This window comes from Falco punctatus, assembly GCF_963210335.1.
Source record: "Falco punctatus genome assembly, chromosome: 1".
NCBI lineage: Eukaryota > Metazoa > Chordata > Aves > Falconiformes > Falconidae > Falco > Falco punctatus.
The window spans coordinates 83,812,001-83,832,159 of record NC_137580.1 but is presented as its reverse complement, the minus strand read 5'-3'; the positions used below and the strand labels follow the sequence as shown (position 1 = coordinate 83,832,159).

Below are 20,159 nucleotides of genomic sequence, written 5' to 3'. Positions count from 1 at the left end.
GCAATAATATTTTAACGGCTGTGGGAGAAACAATCTGTAAATCTCACTGTTCTGCTTAAGAACTCCTTCAAAAACTTTCCTTCACTGAAACAAAAATTGTCTGCTGGATATAGAGATCCTGGATCTTCATGTTCAGTAGTTCTGTCCCTTGAGCAGAACCCTTCTGAGCTGGCAGAGTACCTTGAACAGACTTGAAATCCTAAATCTCTTTTTTAGCACTGAACTATGCCCAAGCAGATGCAGTTAATTCTGTATTTCATGTGTGTCCTCATATACTCGGAGACTAGTAGTTTAAACAATGGTTTGCAGCTTTCCAACCATTGGAAAGTTCTGAGAAATATTTAGTCTCATTTCCCTATCAAAAGAGAAATTCAGTTTCTCCTTTGAGAAAATCAGGATTTATCAACAAAGGAGAAAGGGAAAAATGAATTGCCGAATTAGCTAACTTCTGAGAATCTTCACAGTGCCTCTTACATAGAATAGTTCCGATTTTCTGATGTGTTCAGCCAGCTTTCCCCATTCATTTCACTGTAATGGTGCCCACCCATCTGCAAGCGCAGATGGTGAGTCTTTTGATAAGAGTACTTGGGTGAGAATTAGATTTGCTCCCTATTCAGCATCACCTATGAGTTCTGTCTCATAAACCAGTCTTTAGTACTTGAAAGCCATTGGAGTTTGTTGTAGCATTAGCTAGTTGCATGTTTTAGAACTGTAAAGTCACTGTTATAGGAAGGAATAGGTTTCTTTGTTTTGTTCGCAGCTGTAGGTAATACAGTGCAACCACTGAAACGGTTGCATCTAGGATGGACTATTCATTGTCAAATCCTCCTGCTGCCCAATAGGAAGCTGGAAAAACAGGAACTGTTTGAGCAGGTCCCGTAAATGCTCTTTCAGGAACAGTTTATACTACACAGCTGTCTAGCTCTAGTTTGAAAGGAAACAGAGATATGCACGGTGTCCCCAGTTCATTCTCTGCTGTGTAGCAGGATTCTTGCCTTGATCTGAAAGATTGGCTGTAATGGTTCCTTCTTCACTTGTTCTTTGAAGAACAGAGCATTATTTGCCAATTGTTCTGAGATATGAAGCCCTTACTGTATTTTTTCTATGTCCTTTAAATGTGGATTTGCTTTTTGATGTTACAGTAACATTATTAGGACCTCTAGAAAGGGTGCAAAAAGGGAAATGCAAATGTATGTGTTTAGAAAGTTCTAACCTGCCTCACATTAAGGACAGCAATAACATGGACAAATGGATTGCCACCACCTATGCAAACCATGGCAAAGTCATCATTGTGGAAGTCAGTCCTGAAGGAAGATGCAGAAAGAATTCAGCAGCTCAGGGCTTTCTCCCTGTTGTTCTTCTAGTGATCTATGCAGTCCTTCTCCACTGCCCTAACCTATTCCTCCAAGGCTTGGAGGAAGAAATTACAGCAGCTGATGTGCCAATAGGAAGCACAAAACAGATTTGCAGACATAACCAATGTGTGAGCAGAGTGGGAGGGGAAGGAATCGCTTCTGGTTTGAGGGAGATTTAATTGCTCTGCCAGGGCAGGAGCAGATGCTGGGGTGAAGAGATCCTTGCTGTTTTAAATACTAAGTAGATTGTGACAATACTGAAATGACTGAGAGTACTTTTAAATTAGCTTAGATGATCAAATGGTCTTTTCTGACCTTAAAATCGGTGAACTGTAGGTCATTAAATATGTGTTTTAGGAAACAGAAAAATTAAAAGCTGGGAAGAATCACAGATCATGTATCACAGTCTGTTTCTTAATTACATTTTATAGATTCACTGTATGGTCACGGTATTAGTTATTTATAGGTTTTTGCAAAGGACTAGAAATGTTCTGTAGTAATTTTTTAAAAGTAGTAAGAACTTAACAGTATCAAAATATGCTGTGCCAAATCTGGTGCAAAGCCTTGAGAGAGTGAGGTGAGACTTTTGTTCTTTTTTTGGTAATTAAAGGTTTTAATTAAAGGTGTGAGAATGACTTGACTGCCTCACAATTTCTTGAATATAAGAAATGTGCTGATGCTCTATCAGTGTCAAGTTTTACATAAGACTTGATGGAAGCTGCTGAGCTCAGTAAATGTAGGTTCATGCTAGTTTAAGTCATGAGTAATGCTAGGTAGAAAATAGGTTATGTTCATTCAGATGAGATGAGAATCAGGACCATTATTTTTGGTCATTATTAAATACTGAGAATAGATATTAACCATTAACAGATCCATTTAACATTTGTACAAAATTCACAGTTCAGAAATGTTTACAGTCAAAATACTGAATCTTCACAAAACTCCTAGAAAACAAGCCATAGTTGAGAGTCAAAACTGATGAACTGGAAAAATCTTTGATGATTTTTGTTGTTGTTTTTAGTCAACACATCAAGTGAAAATAAATAAATGCCTAGCAGAGGCCAAATACAGTATTGGAGAGATTTCTTCTCCCTTTGCAAATGTATTCAGATTAAAAGAAGTCAGCCTCACTGTGCTGTCCCTCTTTCTTATGGGTAACACTCAGCAGAGAGCAACAGCTCACTGAAGATTAGGAATACACTTGATAAAATTTTCTCGCGTACACAATGAGATATTTTGGGCTGTTCTTGTCAATTTTAGCCACTCATTTGTGTTCCCAAGTGTCAATTCCTGATAGGTTTGAGTGTAATAACTCATGGTGCTGCAGATAAGACATTGTGTCTCTGCTCTGAGGATATTATGGGAGTAATGTGTAATTTGGGAAATAAAAATCTTTTAATACCATTTTCAGCGGAGAAGTGATCAGAATCTATAAAGAGATTCTTAACTCCCATTTATTAACCGAATGTTTGAAAGTTATAATGATACTGGGAGAAGAATACTAACCTGTAATGAAAAAGATTCCTATCTTCAAACGGTATCTTGACATTGTTCAGCTTGTGCTCTTCCCAAGAACCTTTCTCATAATGCTTTGAATCATTAGTAGCAACTGTGCTTTAAAAGTTGTTTCTGAGTACTGTATAGTCACTTTTGTCCAAATCCACCTATGTGAGTTTTGCTTTGTCTAATTTGCTATAAATAGGCAGAGATTAGCAAAGGTAAGCTATTTCTTTTGGGTTATTATTTGCAAAACAAATCACAAAACTGTATCCTAGATAAAGAGGCTTTTAGGGAATTGTCAATCTAATTATTTTCCAAGCTTTCATTTTTCTTCACAATGCCATATATAAATGTGTGCCTGATGGATAAAATGGATACTGTTCACTTGTGCATCACAGAGGCCACATTGCTGTCAATGACAAGAGTTATATCTCCCAAAAGAGTTTGCTGTCAAAATGCCTGTTTAACATTGGCAATATGCCTCTTTAAGTACCGACTGAATTAAAATCCTATCCAGTTTCCTGCTTGCCTATCAGTGATACCGGATAGCTTTTATGTTGAGATGAACATCTGCATGCCTGGGAATGGCAGCATGTTTGGCTGCAGGTCGGATATGTTAAAGTCTCCTGATATTTTTCTGCTTCCTTTGATACAGCATATGCGAGAGGCTGCTGAACGGCGGCAACAGCTGGAGTTGGAGCATGAGCAAGCCTTGGCTGTTCTCAACACCAAACAGCAAGAAATTGAACTCCTGCAGAAGGTAAGTGGAGAAAGGGTAAGTCAGGTGAAACAGCAAATTGCAGTGACAGAGCACAGGTCATGAAACAGATCTCCTGGTTTGAAGGAACTTAAACCACAGCCGTCAGACTGGTTCCCATTTTGGATTGTTCTGCATGATTGCTGATGCAGTTGTAACAAGTGGATATTTACTGTTGGATTTACATGACTGTACTAAATGATTCATAAATGTTTATGCTAGTGAAGATTAACCTGACTAGTATACGTAAGTCCTTATATTTCCCAAGAGGGAGAAAAGCGATACTAATACATGTATTTCCTTTGTATTTCCATTGCTTCCCTCTATATTGGGCTCAGGAATATTTGTGCATTCCTCAAGTGTCAGGAATGAACCCGCTCTTAATTTTATGATAACCAAAATACGGGGAATCCACCATTTCCTTGTCAGTTTGCTGGAACTTAATCATTCTCACTGACGTGCTGATGTTTTGTTACGATTTATTTGGCTTCCTCTTCTAGATGCTGGCAATTCTTACTACTTTTCTCCACTAAATTAGATAAAAGTAAGTCCTTGTCAAGATACTTACGCAGCACAGTTGATCTTCTTTTTCATAAATGCATTGGGTTTGTGTTGCCAGGTTTTGGTGGTGGTGGGGTGTGTGCTATAGGGGTGGCTTCTGTGAGGAGCTGCTAGAAGATTCCTCTGTGTCTGATGGAGCCAAATGCCAGCTGACTGCTGGGCAAGGCCAAGCCCATCAGCAACAGTGGTAGAGCTCCTAGGGTAACATACTTAAGAAGGGGGAAAAAAAACTGCATGAGAGCCTGTAGCTGGAGAGAGGAATGAGAATAGAGGAACAGCTCTGCAGACACCCAGATCAGTGCTCGAGGACTGGAGGAGGGGCTCCAGGCACCAGAGCAGAGATTCCCCTGCAGCCCGTGATGAAGGCCATGGTGAGGCAGGCTGTCCCCCGAGCCCATGGAGCCCACAGGGGAGCAGCCTGGGGAGGGCCCCGCACAAGAGCAGAGGGTGCCCGAAGGGGGCTGTGACCTGTGGGCAGTCCGTGCTGGAACAGCTCCTGGCAGAACCTGTGGCCCTGCGGAGAGGAGGCAGGGCTGGGGACCCTGCGGGGACCCACACTGGAGCAGTTCGTGAAGGGCTGCACCCTGTGGGAGGGACCCACTGTGGAGTGGTTAGTGAAGAACTGCAGCCTGGGGGAAGGACCTGTGCTGGACCAGTCTGTGGAGGACTGTCTCCTGTGGGAGGGACCCACAGCAGGGAGGAGTGTGAGGAGTCCTCCCTCTGAGGAGGAAGGCGTGGCAGAGACAACATGTGATGAACTGACTACAGTTCCCAGTCCCAGTCCCCCTGCACCGCTCCGGGAAGGAGGTAGAGGATTCAGGAGTGAAGCTGAGCTGGGGAAGAAGGGTGGGGTGGAGAGGCAGAGGTGTTTTAAGATTGGATTTTATTTCTCATAATCCTATGCTAATTTGATTGGTAATAGATTAAACTAATTTCCCCTAGTAGAGGCTGTTCTGCCTGTGGCAGTAATTGGTGAGTGATCTCTCACTGTCTTTATACCAACCCACAAGCCTTTTGTTGTATTCTCTCCCCTGTCCAGCTGAGGAGGAGAGTGACAGAGCGGCTTTGGTGGGCACCTGGACTCCAGCCAGGGTCAGCCCACCACAATAAACAGTTGTTTACCTCATTACCAATCTCATTCTCTGCTTCACAAATCACTTTAAGACATTTTTCATTCAGACTGCAACTTTTCAGTATTCACTGTAATATAAAAAACATGGTATTGAGTTTCAATCTTACCAAAGCTACTTAAAGCTGCAATTTTCTCAATACTAATGTTGATTTTCCATTTGCTTGACTAGATCAAAACATGGAAATAATAATGCTAATGATAATTTGGTAGAGAATTGGCGTGGAGGGACATTCTTAGCTGAATAAAAAGATGTATCTAATATAGTTTGCTTGATATAGAAAACTCTTGACCAAATAAGATCTTCCAGTTAAATTTCTTTTAGCCGTTCAGAATCTTTTTAGGCATATTTCAAAATGCCATTTCTATTTATATTCAGCTGTTATTATTTGAACGTCCACATAAATTTTGGACTTAAATTTCTTGGCAAAGCAAAGAAACCAAAGAAAGGTACAGCTTTTCATGATTATAATTTTTATTACAGTCATCTAAAAAATCCACATTACATGGGTCTTTTTGTTACAGATTGGGAACAGGAGACACATCTCTGTAATACTGTTTTCTCCAGTCATTTGTGCTAAGCTATAACGTGATAGGCTTCAAGCACAAACAAGGTTGTATTGTATTTGGTATTTTACACAATGCAACTAGCTCAGCATCTGTGTAGCCAGTGATTAAATACATATTCAGTGGACCTGAAGTAGCATGGAATACATCATTTATGTTAAAAATTACTATCTAATAATAACTTACCACTGAGTTCTGCTAGAATTTTAGCTCATAATTCTTGTACTAAGATCCACCGTAACAATTAATCTGTGCATTACTTAGAAATAATTAATCCTTCTCACTGGTTTCATTCGTTAGTCTGAAATACTTCTCCAGGGACTTTGCACAGAGACTCATTTTCACCCTGAACATCTAATTATGTGATTAAGTTGCTATTTTGAAATTGTGTGAAAGTGTGTATTTTGAAATTATTGTTGCCTTTCATGATAAGGATCTCTGACAACTTAAATGAGCATTCTGCCCATCACATCTCTTGACAAAATCTGCATGTGATACTCATTCTAGATAATGACTCAAAAAGAAAAAGGGCTTTTTTTTATTTTTTAACTTTTGATTTTCAGCCTGTCCAGACTCAGATTGTTTTCCATTGTATCATGTTGGGATTCCAGTTTGATTGAGATTTATACTGCCATTATTAATGCTATAAAATAAAAATGAAAACTGAATTAGTACACTATGGGTAGAAGAGGGAAAGTATTCAAAACATTGAAACATTTTGGGAGGATGTCTGTATTGTGCCCTGTTCTACCTTGTAGAGAGATGCCTAAAGAACCACAGATAGCTTGGGTAAGGGCAAGGTAGAGGAGATGAGGCCAGATTAAGTTGTTCTGTTGTAGCTTCTAGACTGCTGGTGTCCAGCATACCTCCTTTTCAATGTTATAATGCAGTGTATATTGTCAGAAGAATAATTTAAATAAATTTGTTACCTGTAATACTTTTCTTCCATCATTAAACAGGAATTGTTGGCTCACATTTCATCTAGAGCTGACCTAGCACGTGTGTTGAAGTCTTTCTTCCTTTTTTTATTACAGTCATCTAATTACTTGAAAAAGTACTGTGAAATGAAAGGAGTAACTCCAGGCAGTAACAGGATGACATTTCACAGCCTATCTTGTTACTGTCATAAAGATGTTGATGAACAACAGAAACATGTACTTCAAAACAAAACAAGTTACTGGTACAGTCTGATGCATTTGCTGTCACATTTTGATATTATAAATAAAAATTCATTGTGTTATTAATATATGTACAGACTGATCAGATTTTCAGCCTGAAAGGAAGAATATAATATTGTTCAGCAAAGTTTTGCATTGATGGGGAATCAGATGGTCTTTTTCTTCAAGAAAACCTTAATACAAGACAGTTCAATGTAAAAGAGAGATAGATTTTGATGCAGGTTTACTCATCTTTTATCAAGAACTCATATTCTGGGTAGATTTTATTAAACTTGTAATGATGGATAACACAAGGCTTTGTATAACCTGTCATCATATGCTTGCTGATGCTCCTGGAGCCAGTAGTTTTATCAGGTACTAGCAAGAAGACTTGTAACTGTAATTCAGGAAGAAATATGACTGTGCTTGTAAGACGAAAGGAGGCTTTATTACCATGTGTGACTGTGAAGTGCAGTTTGTATATTATGGTTTTGGTTGCAACTTTATGGCGTGACCCAGCTTCCATCGAAACCAGTAACAGGGTAGGATAGCCCTCATAGATGAGGAAAATTAAGTTAATATAGCTGAGTCAGCGTGCATCAGGGGAGTATCTGGCCCATTAAATTAGAAAGTTTGTGGGCTGTTGCCCTCTGCTAAACTGGAAGGGTTTAGGGCTTTTCTTTGAGGAATGTGCAGAATGGGGTCTTTTGGTTACAGTAATAAGGAGCTAACAGGCAAAGCTCGTGCATCTTGCTGCTATCAGCCTGATACAATGGTTAATATAAAGTTTGCTTATCTTGGGCAAGCTTCAATAAAGAAGATGGTGAAAACTGAAATGGAGATTAAATGTGAGGGTAACACAAAGTGCTATTGCCTGATCAAAATTTGATAACTGAATTTCTGAGCTACATGAATACACTTTTCTGCTCTTATTGATTCCTTCTTTTCTTCTTTGACTCAGTTGATTGGACCCAAAATGTTGCACTCTTGTTTACAGACAACCTTTCTTGGCTGCCTTGAAGTGTTTTATGAGCTCTTTACCTAGAAGATACATACTGTTGCTGCATGTAAAGAATGAGCTTAATTTTTATGTTGCTTCCTCCTAGCTGGTATGGTAGATTTCTACAGTATGAACCTTCTGCAATGTAGAATAACAAGCTCATTTTTGAGTTTTTAAATTAAGGGTTTTGGAGATACTTCTGATGCGTTCTTGCAGTATGTTGAGCATACTTGTCTTGGTCAAAAAAAATACCAATGCTATTAAGCTTCACTGAGATTCAATCTCCTAAAAATAAGCAGTTATTTCAGTGGCTTGGAACTAAAGCACTATAATAATATTGGCAGAGCCATCCCTTCAAGACTAATTGGCTTTGGATTTGAGTATACAGTATGATACATTGGGTGGTTAAAGCACACTATGTGTGCCAGGAGTAACTGATTTTTCTCTCTCTTCTCTCTTCTTTTTACTATAAAAACAAGGCTCAGGTTGAAGCTAAGAAGGAACATGAAGGAGCAGTTCAGTTGCTAGAGGTAAGTACATACCCTTTGTGTTACCTTTTCTTGTGGAAGTTCCATTCTGAAGGTGATACAACTTTGCAGTATGATTACTTTTGAAAGTTTCAAGTAATATGTAGGCAAATAGGGTGGGGTTTTTTCTTCTTCTAATGTAATTGCATCCTTTAAAGATTGTAATTCAGTCAGCAGTGCATTAAGCTGGGCTGTTGGAAGTGATGTGTATACCTCAGTTTCTCTTTGTATAGAATGCAAATTTCGATACCATTTTTTGTAAAATACTATCAGACACATAAAAAGGAAGTGATTACATGAATTATTATAATTAAAGCCTGAAATATAACTGCAAATAGCAATCGATTACTGAAGGTTCCTAATTAAGTGCTGTCTAGTAAACAAAGCAATGTACTAAAGAGCCAAAATTTTTAAACCTAATGAAAGAATTTGCATACTTGAAAAAACCTTCAAAGGGTGCGATAGGGAGAACACTTAATTCTTTTTATTGGAAAACTAGATCTTTTCAAGGTAGTCTGAACTGGGCATTTGAAAATCAAGTGCACCAGAAGCATATTGAAATTTTAAGTTAGAAACAGAATAATTCTGTTTGGAAGTGAACTCTGGCTATCTGGTGCAACTTCCTGCTCAGAGAAGGGCCCTCTTCAAAATTACTGTAGTCTGCTCAAGGCTGTGCTCAGTCCATTTTAAATATCTCTAAGAATGGTGATATGACAGCCTCCATGGAGAGCCTCTTCTAGTCTTTGAGCACTTTCATTATGAAGAGTATTGTTCTTGTATCCTGGATGCTACCCATGTCCATTGCCTATAATCCTGTTGCTGTTTATCACCAGCAGTGGCATTTCTCAATTATGCTGCAATATGTTTTTAGAATTTGCGAGTGACTACTTGGTTTAGTAAGTAAACACTTAAATAGATTAAGTTTTGAGAGATGATTCAAGTGATCTGCTTTATTAACTTCTAAAGCACCAAATAGCTGCACATAGTGACATCATCCATTAAAGCAACATCATCCATAAAGATGCATTAAAAAATTGATAGTAATTTTGTTAGCAATTGCTCATAGCAGTTATGACCTTGGCACACAGGGCGTTACCTGTAAATTCATTAGTAGTTGCGTTTATGGACTTTGCATCACATTTCAAGCTTTCCTTCAAGTCAGTAATAAAAAAAAAATTAAAAAAATCCAGTAATTTAGTCTTCTGTGCATAAGGATACAGAATTGCATGTGTCTTGTCTAGGAGTGACATGAAGAATAGGAGCAAATTCTTACTCGCATTCAAAAACCATGAGCTTTGCTGTGAATTTTAGTTGGAATAAGGCAAGGTTTGCAAAACCTCTTTGTCTTAAGCTGGAGTGAAATTTTTAGAGATTTTAAATGGAGACTTATAATAATGGAACCTATATAATGGATAAATGCGGTTATGGTTAAATTACATATGAAAACAAAAAAATCAAAGGAGAAATGAAATAAATTAATATACTTGAGTATCTGCCTGGTGTTGACAAAACCTTTTATTCCCTTTGCTGCCTGCTGTTTAGAAATGCAGGCTGACCCATAGTGTTGAGAAAGATAGGACAAATGACAACAACAGGCAGCAGAAATTAGAACCCCTGTAGGAAGGTTCCTAAAGCAAGCAATTCCTCCTCAGTTTTTCAAAACTAGGCTCAACAGATTCTTGTGATCATATCATTTGATGTACTTGGGTGAGGTAAAGTGTCCGAAAATATATATGTACAAGTAAATAGCACGCTAATTGCATCCAAATTTCCTTTTCTTTTTTGTACTTTTTTTAATGCAAAATATTTTTTTGCTGATAACTACCAAACTAGTTTTTCTGCCTGAGGAAAACAAAAGGCATTAAATCATTATTAAGTCTTAACATAATGTACATACCGTAAAGAATGTGTGATACCATTGATTGATTATAGTAAGTACATTGTCAATAGTTCATTTAGACATCTGTTTCTGTTGTTATGTCTGTGTGCTTACTGGTCATGCATTGATGGAAGGTGTTTTTTCTAGTGCATTGATCATTTTTTAAAAAAATAATAAAAAGGTTTGTTTACTTTTATCTGTAAAAGTTAATATTCCCACAGAACATGTTTTACTCATAGGCTTTCATTATCACTGTATAAAATTTGTTTTGCCTTTAAGAATATAAGATTAAATGATTATTTAATGTCTAGTGTAAAGTATGTGATGCAGGAAAATATAAGTAGAAACAAAGCAGGCAAGCAATTATTTACCCCCTTCAAGCTAATCAAAATTCCTATTTAGCTGATTTGACTTTGACTCCCAATTTGCATAACCCCATCAAGGTTTCCTAAGCTTTTGCTTTTTATTGCCATAAACCCATTAATTTTCAGCATTTTATTTAATTTGCCTTTTGCAATATAAGATCAGCAGTGGTATTGATTTCTGAAATGTTCTATAGTGTGGTTTGTGTTAATGCATGTTTTTACACGTGTTAACTGTTCTAGTATATTTTGCTTTGAAATGTAAAATAAGTGTTCAAAACTGTTTTTATTTCTTTGCTTATTTCACATATCTTTGTTTACTGTGTCTTGTTTGGAATTTATTGCTTTGCACTTCATCCAGAACACCTTGGACAGCATGCAGGTATTTTAGGGCATAAGTTCTCCTTTCCCTGTCCTGAATCCTGCACTTTTCCTTTTAAAAAGAGTATGATAGTCCTGCCTAACCTTGCATGGGATGTGTGCTAGAACCATTGTTATGCAAGCATGCCTGACATTTATTGGCCTAATACCAAATCACCACAATGAGACTTTTTTATATAAGAGATTAATCATCAAATATGGCATGATTTAATCGGAACTCAGTGTTTTTCAAAGTTAATTTCTTACAAGCATGCCCAGTAAGAATGGTTTAGTAATTTATTCAACATAGTAGCTTTCTGACTTTGTGGATTTTTGTCTGAATTCAGATTGTTTCTTTGTTAATACAGAGGTAATTTTCTGTGGTATTTTCTCCTGAAATTGATTTATTGAGCCACCTACTGAAAGCCATTGCTGCTATGTAAACAGTTACACCATGAAATGATATCTGCATAGGAGAATATGTGAGCTAATTAGTAGTCTGAATTCAAGTCTGACCACGTGGAAAGTTGCTTATCTGTCTTGTGCGAGCAGTATCTGTCTTGTAATGGATGAAGTCTGCTTCATTTTCCATTTAAGTTTTAAAAATAGCGCTATATATTGTATCAGAAACTTGGCAAGTCCTAAGCGAGATACATTCAGTATAGCCTGCGGTAGAGTGTCTTTTCATACAACCGCTGCTATAGGCAGGTGTGGTCTTAGGGAGATCTGGTAGACTTGGTGGTTTTGTGTCATTGTTATTAGGGTAGGTTATATGGGTAGAACCATGATACAGAATAAAAATTCATTATTTCTGAGGGCGTAAGAGTGTGCCTTGCTCTGCAGTGATACACATGAATATGTACATTTTCTACAGTGAAGCAAGTCTGGCTGGCTAACAATGAACCAAGAACCCAAAGATGCGTGTAGGGATGCCTCCTGCGAGTACTATTGTGGATCGTACGGCAAATTTTTCTTCATATACTACCAGCTTTGTGCTCTCTTCTAACTCACAACCTTCATTGAAAAAAAAGTAGTAAAGTCATTTTTCTTCCAGGCTTCGTACTGGCAAGAGAGGACAAGTTGAAGATTTTAGATGCTCCAAAGAAAAGTCAAAGAAAGTATATTATGAAATGGAAATAAGTTTTAGATTAATAAATAATAATAATGCATTCATATTTTTTCCAAATTTTGAAAGACAGCCTTAGCATCTTGTTGGGGTCAGGATAGTGATGTTTTTATTTGTTATTTTATGCTGGAATTTCCATAACTGCATGTGGAAAGGTCAGTATGTATTCTTAGAGAGCTGAATAGCTCATCCTTAAACTTTCCTTTGGAAAGAGGGGATCTGAAAACCCAAACCAGTTTATTGCTTTATTTGTTTATCAATGTTCTTTTAAAATTGTATGTAGATGCCTTATTCATTCAGCAAATTAACAAATAGCAAAAGCTCACATTTCAGTTGCTCAAAACCACAATAAAAAGATGACAGACAAAAAGCAAAATTCAAAACATTTAATGTTTGTGTAAAACTCTCACAATGTCTCTGTGTCTTAATATTTTGTTCCATAATCAATCAGATAGATACCCTTGGGACTAATTTAGCAGAACTAAATTAATCTGTGTTTTATGAATACAAAGAAATTATATCCTCAAAATTAACTGTAGCTTTAAAAATGTATTTGTTACCAAAAAAAGGAACAAACAGGAGCACCTTGTGTAGTAGGAAATTAGGATTTTTGTGTTCTTCTGGGGACTGTGTTTTGTTTATCTGTAGCTGTGCCAAGATCTTGGTATAGGTGGTATGTAATATATGCCATCTTCTTGATATATAAGAAAAAGTGCACATATTACATGAACTGAGAACTTTTTTCTCTTTCAAGAAAAAGAAACCTTCAGTACAGTTGAATGAATCTAATTGATATCCAGACTTCCTTGGTTGTACAGTTGTTTAACTAGGCATATAGTATAAATGGGCTTTTAATGAAGGAAAGTGATGTTTGTTCATCATAAAGCCTTAGATTAGGATATAATGCATTAGCTTTTCATATAAGAAGGCTATTACTGCCACTGTTGAGCTACTTCTGTATGCAGCATTTGGGTCACAGCACACAGGCGCTCCCTAGATCTCAGATGGCACTCTCTGTGGCACATTTCTGGAGTACAGACCAACTGCTTGTCCCTATGTGAAAATCAGACCTCACAAATCAAATTCTCAGGTGATATGCTGATTCTCCAGTCTTTGCAACAGGTGTTTATATGCTCTTTCCTAACTCTTTGGGCATTCTAGATTTGTGATTTTTCTCTTCAGGAATATCTGGTAGTGTATGCAAACAGATGTGCAGGCTGTTTAGAAATACAGATTGAAATTTAAATGCATTATATGAACAAGATTATTATATGCTTAATTTAGCTGGTACAATGAATGTGCAGATTTGGATGAAAGGGTTTTTTCATACTTTAGTGACTTGATGTGTTTTGAGTAAAAGTTGTAGAAGAAATAATCCTGGATTCCCATGCCTTTTGTCATTCCATTCAGCTAGGGAATATTTCCTTTCCACCACCTTTCACATTTTTTCACATCAGGAATTCATGAACTGTATGTAGGCAGATTTCCCAAGTTAGCACAGAAGCTTATCTTTTAAGTTCTGTTTTGTTAAAGCCTGCTGCCTCAAAATTAAAACAAAGATGTTTGCCAACAATGACACTTCAGTACTTCTGGCAAGTTTACAATCTCCTCTTGGCTGGTGTCTGGATTACGTCTGTGTGGTTTGGCATCCATAGTGAGGAGCATCATTTTTGAAAGGGAATTCAGCCAGTAGCTAGGCCCACATTCTGCATGAACCACTGTGGGTTTGGGGTTTTTTTGTTCTTGTTGGTTTTTAATACATAAGTGTTAATCTAGCAATTCAGGAGGCTTCAACTTAATAGCAGAGGATGGGCAAACCTCAGAAATATACCTGAGTTTTAGAAAAAGTTTGAAAAATGCACAGAAGTGACAGTCAGATGTGTGTAGAAGTCACAAAGCTGCAAGTGTTCTTGGCAGTGATTTTTACAGCATTGCTAAAAAATACAATGAGGAATTTTCCCTTTGGAAATTGGACATGAAAGTAGTACTTATTTCAATATTACAGGGCTACTAAAAGGTTCATTCTAAATATGGATGAGAATTTAGGGGGAGAAAAATGTGATTGTGGGCCTGTTTATCCCAACTAGTTTGCCTATTCTGGCTTCCTGGTGCTTTAGAAAAATGTGATGCAGTCGCAGCTTGCTCTGATCTCACTCAAATGTCTGTGTTGTGTCTTGCTTGTTCAGGCCAAAGTCCGAGAGCTAGAGGAGAAATGCCGGACACAGAGTGAACAATTTAACCTCTTGTCTAGAGAACTGGAGAAGTTTAGACAGCAAGCAGGGAAGATTGATCTCCTGAGCAGTAACTCGGTGGCATCCTCAGATATCCCTGGTTCTCCTGGTAAATCTCTATCCCAGTTAATTAATGGAATAGCCACTTCCATAGGCATAGGTAAGGACCATCATTTTATTTGTAGGTATCTGTTCTGCCCTGCAGGTTTTAAGATGCAACTCAATGATGTAAATAGAGCTTAATTGTACAAATGGAGCATAGAATTTTCTCCTGTTCCTGTTTTGTGACTTGTTTAAATTTCAGAGTATCTTTTAAGCCTTCACTGAGGTTGTTTCAGTTTAATTCAGGCACTGCTGTAAGCAGAATTCTCTCTTAACTGTTGTTGGGTGTAGAGGTGAGCGTTCAAGTGATGTGTACCTTATGTAAACATCTACTTCTGTTGGAAGAAGAAAGACTGCATGTACAGGCTTTGTTGTAAAACCTTCACTGGTTCAGGGACAGGAATAAGATTTGCTATCTTGTCAAAGTAGCAGTTCAAGGGAAAAGAAAGCACAGATGCCCCACACTGAGCTGCCCTAGTTTCTCTACACTAAGAGAAACTTGTGAACAGAGCTGGGCAGAAGATGAGCAAACTGAATGAAATATTTTGATAAACATGGAAGTGTTTTTGTTAGTTACAGTTGTTAACAGAAAACATGCACTTTTCCATAAGAACTTGAAAGTAAAACAATAAAAAAAAATTATAAAATCAGTGGAAGCAAACACTGTTTACAAAAACACAAACTGTCACAAAGTGATTTTGGTTGGAAAGGAGTTTCATGTGATATATTTTAACAGAACTGAACAGGGTTAATATCTGCAGTTGCTTACTAAACTGTGCAAAGGTGTGTTTTAACAGTATTTAAAATAGTATTTGAACATCTAACTGCCAGGTGTTTTAGAAACAGAAAAGTCATAACAAAAATATTGTTGATTTAAATTCTTTAAAAATGAAGAATGTAAAGTAAAAAGAAATTAATTAATTCATTTCTTTGTTGGTGTTCCTACACTTATGGTATCTAGTATCTTCAACAGTATGTGTTTTTCCAAGATCTATGTTGAACTTTCACCAGGTCATCTCCTGTTGCCAGAGGCAACTGCTCTTCCTACCTACACAACTTTGTTATTGATTCATTATTCATAAGAAAATTGCAAAGATTAAGGCAAGAGGTTACCTGAGGACACTTGAAAGTAACTTGCATGTAAATTGCATGTTCGATTGTGTATTATAACTATGTTGTTATCAAGGCTGAGGAGCGTGCTCACCAACTCAGTATCACCCACACTAGAATGACTTTACTTGTTCTGCAAAGGAACGCTTGTAAGGTAATTTCCACTGCTTACAAATTCCCCCAAAGTTGTTTTAAAATAAATACGAAGGGGAACAGGAAAAATGAAGTAGTCTTGACTTTTTTTTTATTTCATCTTCCTAGGCTCCTAGAAAAATTCTGAGGCATAGGGCCTAGAAATCACAAACAATTTCTCTATCATTACAGATGAGCAGTTATCTTAAGTGAAGGGTGCTAAACTCAAAGTGAAACTAAGTCAAAAGGAACCATGGTGGCATCCTCCTTTCATTTCACTTCAGTAACTTTGTACTTTGTATACCTTGGGTTTTTGAACAGAAAATTAGAGCTGCTTCCATTCTTACCCACTGTGGTGTGTATTAGTTCATAGGCTTTTCTGGAGCTGAAAGTCTTACCTTAGTAGATAGTAAAGTGCACTAAATGAAGAATTCAGAAGGCATTACCTGATAGCTGTAACAATTTCGAACAAATTTTGTTGGTATCAACAGGATTAGCTCCTCATGTCTCTAGGGGCAGGATCTTCAAAGCAACAATTAATTTTAAAGGAAAGGTAATTAGGTATTGAAATGTCCTTTAGGCAGCAAGTGAGGGTCTAGTCTGTGTCTGGGGAATTGATCTAAATAGGTCCCAGTCCTCAAATAAAAATCAGCTAAACCTTTTGAGGTACTCAGTCGAACTCTGCCAGCTAACTTACATTTATTCTTGAAATACTAATGGAAACAGCTTTTATAAAAACCTTCAAAACGTAACAAACAAAATCTTCCAAGAAATCCTTGACTAAAATAGAAAACACAGCTAGGTCTGTACTGAAGTCATTTAAAATCCTTGCTCAGTAGACCTTTTCTTGTAACTTAGTGATTTTTATGCAACTTAGAGTTCAGGTCCTGCAGCACTAGTGTATAAACATCAGAAATTCTTGCACAATATTAATTCTCAGTATGATTACACTGGTAAAAATAAAGTAATGTTTGAGCAAGTGGGCAGGATTTCCAATTAATGAAATGAACCATTTCACAATAACATTGGTAATGCTACAGCAAGTTTTTTCAGACCAGATGTGTAATTATTTGAATTATGTGTGAGGAAGAAAGAACACAAGAGGAAACACAAGAACAGCTTTCAAAGCACAGCAACGCAAATGATGGAAATGAGATCAGTTTATGACCAGCTGCTTTGTCTTAATTGGTGATGTTTGAACATATCAGAAAATGAAATAAACTTAGCCAGAACAGATTAGAATGTAAAAAGTTAACACTAAACATATAATGATGTCACAATCGGATATAGAAACTTTAAGATTTATTATTTATTAGAGAAAAGGCTCATTTAAATGGTCTTTCTAGATAATGTAGGTAGTCCATAATGAATCAACAGTTCCAATAAATACAATTCTGTATTGTAGTCTAATTATACTACATTATGGCCAGCTTTAATTCTGCTGAGACATTTTAAGTTGCCTGGTGCTCTTCCTTGCCTCTTTCCTTGAAAAGGTGTGCTTCAGACTTCCTTAACAGATCTTTTGACAGTCATGGGGAACAAAAAAGACCATTTTGAGCATATATGGATTTTACAGCACTTCACAGACAAAACCCCTGTGGCTTTATAAGATTCTTCTCTAGTATTTAAAGGAAAAAAAGAGGCATTTCCAGAAGCTGCTGGGTGTTCTTTTGAACTGACCTCCTGTGTTTTTCATTTTTAACTCTTAGTTTTTCCAGAGTGCAAATGTAAAAGGAAAGGTGCACTTTTTATTCTTAGTTTCGAGCGAGTTAACAAGTTTTAAAACAGTCTTTATAGGTCTGATTCTTCCACATTCTGTTGTTCAAGTCCAGGGATATATCAGTAAAATTGCCTTGAATGAACAAGAGAACATAATTTGAAATTGTTTCTTATTTTAGAAGTAAGGTTAAGCCAGTTTTTAAATACAGCCATTTTTGCTTGTACTCATGTGTTCACAATCTGCAAAAATAGATATCCTCTACAGAAATGATCAGGAGATTATGGAGTTTCAGGAGGAATGTGCTATGTGCACAGTGAATCTCAATTTAACATTTTGCAGAGGCATTGCTTGATGATGCTGTGTTTACTGGTTTTTTTAATCCAGCTGTGGTTCTACGTAGATAGAATCAGCATGAATTTACATATATTATTTAAGCATCTCATGACCTTTTAAAAAAGTCTCCTGCCCAGAATACACAGAAACTGACTGCTAACGTTATGGCTCACATAAAAATCTGTTCTTTCTAATTTATTTGAGATATTAGAACACCTTGAAAATGCAGTGATTTTTAAGCTGCTTTAAGAAATAGATCACATTGTGGTTCCAGATAGAAGCAGTCTCACAGCATGGGAAGGAGCCTTAGAGGATCAGCTTCTATTACTTCACACATTTTTTCATAGTCAAGAGTTGATGGCACCCAGTGCAGATTGTATTGAGCACGGAAATGTTACATTGCACAAGTAGCTAAATGGATAGAGAAACGTAAACACTGAAGGCAGCACTAAGTCTACTTAGGAAGACAGATCCATTTTACATATTTTTGGGGGCAAAAGCTGTATTTCCACATACATTGATGGTATGGGTAAAACTTACTCTTATGGGAAGTGAGGTGTCTGAATAGGTTGCATCTAGTTATTAGCACCACCTGGAACCATAGATGTATCCAGTTAGATGATGCGATTACAGCTACCACACAGTTTCCTCTCCTACGTTTTAAGGACTCAAGGGAAATTTTATGCACCTTGTTTTACAAGTGGGAAAAAATAACAGTTCAGTATCTTCCATCATCTTGATATTCTGGAGTTCTTGACAGTGTTGTGTTCCTATCCTGGTTATCATCCTGTATGTATGCAAAGCAAGGGCTATATTGACCAAGAATCTTTCTCCACATTTTGTATGTAGTGCAACTAATTTAGTGACAAAGCCTGAAAAATCCAAGAGGCGTAAGACCAAACAGCACTTCCCTTTGAATGAATAATCACAGCTGGACCAATTATTTATAGGCTTGGCGCTGACAGACTGATATGGCAGGCATATTAACAACAAACAGAAGGAGCTAAATTGATTAAAGGTTTCTGAATGGGGATGACTTTTCTGTTATATATATGTAAGAAAGGTTCGAAGAATAAAAAGTGTGCCCTTTTTCAGCCTGGGGATTTCTGTAAGTGGGGCTGGTTTTAATTAATCTTTCGTATGATGTCTTGTATATTTCCCTGCTGTCAATGTGCTTAAGCTGTCCTGCTGTAAATTACAGTGATGCAAAGAAAATTAATCATATTGGACTAAGGAGCACACCAGAAAAACCCTCTGATGATATGTTGTAGAGCTTATTCTCCTCTGCAATATGAATAAAGAAGTTCCACTAATAATTCCTAGTGATGTGTGTCTGGGAAGCTGTAATCCAGTAGCAAAGGATTGCTGTCCAGACTTCTGGCAGAACTAGAGAGGAAATACTGAATCTACACATATCCAGAGTCTGAAAAATTAGAGTGTAGGCTTATTATGTTAATGAGAGAGGGAGAAAGGAGAAGGCACTCTGCATGTATGATTCTGTCAGCAACACCCTAGACTCTGCTTTGCTATAATTTCTGTGGATGCTGCAAGTATAATTAGGCTTAGTTTACAAGTCCCTGCTTGTTTTCATGTGGTTTGGGGACTAAACTAACAGTAAAAGGGAAAAAATCTAAAAGTTTTTTTATATTACACTTTTTTAGTCTGTCTTGCAACCTTGATGAAATTGTTCTCTTTATTTGTCTCCCCTCACCATTAGTCCCAGTTTTCACTTGGGTCAATAGGAGGTAAGAATGTTCAGCCTCTTGTAAGGCTGCTTCTTTAGGTCCTTTAAATGTGCAGTATAAACTGTCTTTTCCTTTTTATTTTTAAGTGCTTCAAAAAAGCACAATAAAAATATTAAAAAAGCATTTTTGGAGATTCTTCTTTTTCATAGCATATGTCTTCTGTTTTTCAGAAACTGGAAAGATGGCACTGTGATCAAATAATAAGTTTTAGTACTGGGTTAATGAGGAGCTTTTAAGAAATATGAAGCAATTGCTCTTGGAACTTACTACCCTGCAAAAAGCCAAGCCACTTCATTTAAAAATTAATATCCTGCCAACTAGATTATTAGCAATTCAGTCACTTTCTTAGAAGATAAATGCATGACTTGATTCTACTTTCCAGTATATGACCAAGTCCCTGGAAAAAATAGAAGGGTTCCATCAGCAGCATTTTAGCACTGGGTGTGTTAAACCGCCTGTCAGATAACTTCTCCAAAGACATCAAGGAGGTCAGAAGAAAAGCGGAG

The 20,159-nt window shown here is 37.1% G+C and overlaps 1 protein-coding gene across 1 annotated transcript in view; it reads left to right on the top strand.

The window, feature by feature from the left end:
• The window catches only part of RIMBP2 (RIMS binding protein 2), a 158,265-nt gene that overhangs the window by 97,742 nt on the left and 40,364 nt on the right, over nt 1–20,159 (top strand). Inside the window, exons 7-10 of the mRNA XM_080404433.1 lie at nt 3,511–3,615; nt 8,506–8,556; nt 11,156–11,176; nt 14,467–14,671. Of these exons, the coding sequence (XP_080260559.1) occupies nt 3,511–3,615; nt 8,506–8,556; nt 11,156–11,176; nt 14,467–14,671 (382 nt within the window). The remainder of the gene's footprint in view (nt 1–3,510; nt 3,616–8,505; nt 8,557–11,155; nt 11,177–14,466; nt 14,672–20,159) is intronic.